The following is a 3,152-nucleotide window of genomic DNA, read 5'->3' as shown; positions in this document are numbered from 1 at the left end:
ACAGCTTCTCCGCATCTTCAATTTTGCCATGCCTCGCCCGCCATTCAATCAAAAGCGTGTAAGTTGCAGCATTGAAGTCCACCCCTGCTTTCTCCATGGCAGCCAAGATTTCTTCTACTCCCCTACAATCGGATTTCTTTACATAAGCATTTATCAATGTGTTAAAAGTATACACATTGGGTTTCACCCCTCTACTAACCAGATCATCCATCAATTTCCTCGCTTTCTCAACTTCCTTTCTTTTACACAATCCATCAATCACCAACGTCATTGAGTAAACCGTGATAACCACATTGCATTCCACCATCTGCTGAAAGAACCGATACAATGACTCAAATTGATTGCATTTCCTGAATGCGACCAAGTAAACCATGCAAGACCGCTCATCAATCACAAACTCATTATTCACCATATACTCAAAAACCTCCAGACCCTCCTCAAACTTTCTATTGTCGCCATAAACCCTGAATAACATATCAAAAAACTTGGTCTTTAGTTTGGGTTCTACACTATTTCCACCCACTACAGAAGCTAATTCTGAAACCGGACGTCGAAGATTCTCACCAACAACAGCAGCATTCAAGATCTTCTTGGCCTCAGCAAATCTTCTGACTCCAAATAACCGCAAAATGAGTGTTAGGTGGGCTTCAAAATCGGGTTTCTGAGGAACAATAGACTGGTTCGACTGCAGAAAATTGAAGAAGCGCAAGCAAGAAGACGCTGGAATTCGCGGATTCGAGAGAACAAGGTGGGTTATTCGGGAATTAAGTTTGGAAATCACAGATGGTGAAATATGGAGAGATTTTGAGGTAGGACCGATTAGGGCTTTCGCGATCAAGTTTGCAGTCTCTTCATTGGATCTTGAAGCAAAATTCGAGCTGAAAACTTGCTTCATAGCACCGTAGAACTTTTGGCTCGACATGGAACTTCGAGAATGCAAAAATTTTATGGCTCACAGAATTGGTGCCGTTCTAAAAGCAGAACCAAACTGGAAATGACGTTAATCATTTGTCAAATCCAATAAAAAGTTGAACTGGATCCAATCATACTTAAATATTGCTACTGTAATCCCCAAATAGAGTGCTAAATAGTTGAACTTGCTACTTAATCAAGTCATTTTGATAGTTCTGGTTGAGTTTCCGCATTCTAAAACCCTAGTTTCTTGTTCTCTTTAGGGGTTAAATGCAAAAGTGGAAATATACAAAATGATTTCATAAAGGAAAATAGCGTATGTGTTTGGATTGGGTTTGCTAAAATTGGAGACTCACCCTGAACCACGACCCGTTGGGTTGAACTTGATGAACCCGTTAGGTTCAGTTAATACTTTTCTTATATTAAAAAATATAATTTCTTAAAAATAATACTGACATAATTGAAAGGTTACTTTTTTTTGGTAAATTTATATGTACAAAATTGCATTAAAATATTACAAATTTTAGAACATGTATTACTCATATAAACATTAAAACATTATAAACTATTTATATCATTATTTTAATTTATGAAAATATTAGGTTAATGTACTGTATATAAGCATAAATAAATTACACATTATGATATGCATAAATATATTTTATATAAGTATATACAAAATATACCAAAAAATAAAAAATAAAAAATAAATCGAGACGAGGTGGGTCCAAACCTGTAAGACCCGAATCCACGCCCTAGGACCCATTTAAAGCTTCAGGACCCGCCCTAACCAGGACTAGTCCGATCTCGGGTCTGGGTCCAACTTGGACCTATTGCCATCCTTACTCTTGTGCAAAATTTTCATATTTTTCATCTGAAATAATACAAATATATCCTTATTACTTGATAATTAAATATTATTCGATACAAATCAAAGATCTATATTTTGAATGATATACTTGAATAAAGAGTTCTTTTCTTTTGGAAAAATATCACTTTTCTTCCTGTAACTCAGGACATTCTCACTTTTAGTCTCATTTGTTATGAGATTTTTATTTTTGGTAATAACTTCTAAAATATAGTACTTTTGGTCCAATAATATTTTTCATTAGATATTTTAATGAAAAAGCATGTGGTCCTTATAATTTTATACGTATAGTCTTATTGATTATGGAATTATCACTTTTAGTCCCATAATTATTAAAAAAATAGTACTTTTGGTCACATATTTTGAAATGGCTACGTGGCCTTTTTTGTTAAATATGTAATAGAAATGTATCATGGGACAAAATACTACTATGAGATCGAAATGAAAAGATTGTAAGTTATAGAATAAAAAATGCTAATTCTTTATTTTATTTTTTTTGCTTTCCTTTTTTCTCACAAGTTGTTCTTTTGACAATTTTTCTAAAAAGTATTTATTTGATAAAAAACAACGCTCGATGGTCTAAATTTAATTAGAGTATGTTTTGTTGGGGTTAGATGTGAGAGTATAAGAGAAGTATAAGGTAAAAAATATAAAAAAGTATATATTTTATTTTTATTTATTCTATTATCCACATATATGTACTTTTTCTCTAATTTTTTTTTCCATCTGATAATACCATACACAATCGACAGAGAAGAGATCAACAAATCGCTGAAAAACTACCATAGTCAACAATGAATTTTTTTATTAATAAAAGATATTCTTGTTCTTGTTTGATAATATTTTTATTAATAAGATTTTTAATTTTTTTTGTATAATTATTTTCTAATGCACAATGAAGAGAAAAGTTATTCAATAAAATTATAAAAAACAGTCTTCTCTTCCCAATCTATTTTTTTGGTACCAAACAAATGAAATTATTTGAAATTTACTCTCCTTCCAATCATACCAAACAATTCGAAAAAAAAACTATTATTTTGTCTCTACCCTTTCCCCTTTCACTTTCAATTTCCCTCCCCATCTATTTTTCTCAAACCAAATAAGTGAAAGTATTTGAGATTTACTTCCCTCCAATCATATCAAATAATTTGAAAAAAAAAACTATTATTTTTTCCATCTCCTTCTCTCTTTCACTTCTCTTTTCGTCTCACTTGAACCAAACAGACCTTTAGTTGTATATTATTTGATACTAAACAACGTATGCACTCGAATTTTGAATGGGAAGTGGGAAGTGAATTGCATCTAAAGAATCTTCCATTTATTACATGCTGCCCTCGCATACAATTGTTCAAAGTTCATTCATAAATATAAA

The 3,152-nt window shown here is 31.9% G+C and overlaps 1 protein-coding gene across 1 annotated transcript in view; it reads right to left on the bottom strand.

Annotated features, from left to right (window-relative positions):
- The window catches only part of LOC105174285 (pentatricopeptide repeat-containing protein At2g32630), a gene marked incomplete in the record, with an annotated part of 2,661 nt that extends 1,485 nt beyond the window's left edge, over nucleotides 1–1,176 (bottom strand). Inside the window, 1 exon segment of the mRNA XM_011096332.2 lies at nucleotides 1–1,176. Within this exon segment, the coding sequence (XP_011094634.1) occupies nucleotides 1–922 (922 nt within the window).

Source organism: Sesamum indicum, linkage group LG11 (assembly GCF_000512975.1).
Source record: "Sesamum indicum cultivar Zhongzhi No. 13 linkage group LG11, S_indicum_v1.0, whole genome shotgun sequence".
NCBI lineage: Eukaryota > Viridiplantae > Streptophyta > Magnoliopsida > Lamiales > Pedaliaceae > Sesamum > Sesamum indicum.
The sequence above is the reverse complement of the archived record's forward strand: the minus strand, read 5'-3'. Positions and strand labels throughout refer to the sequence as shown.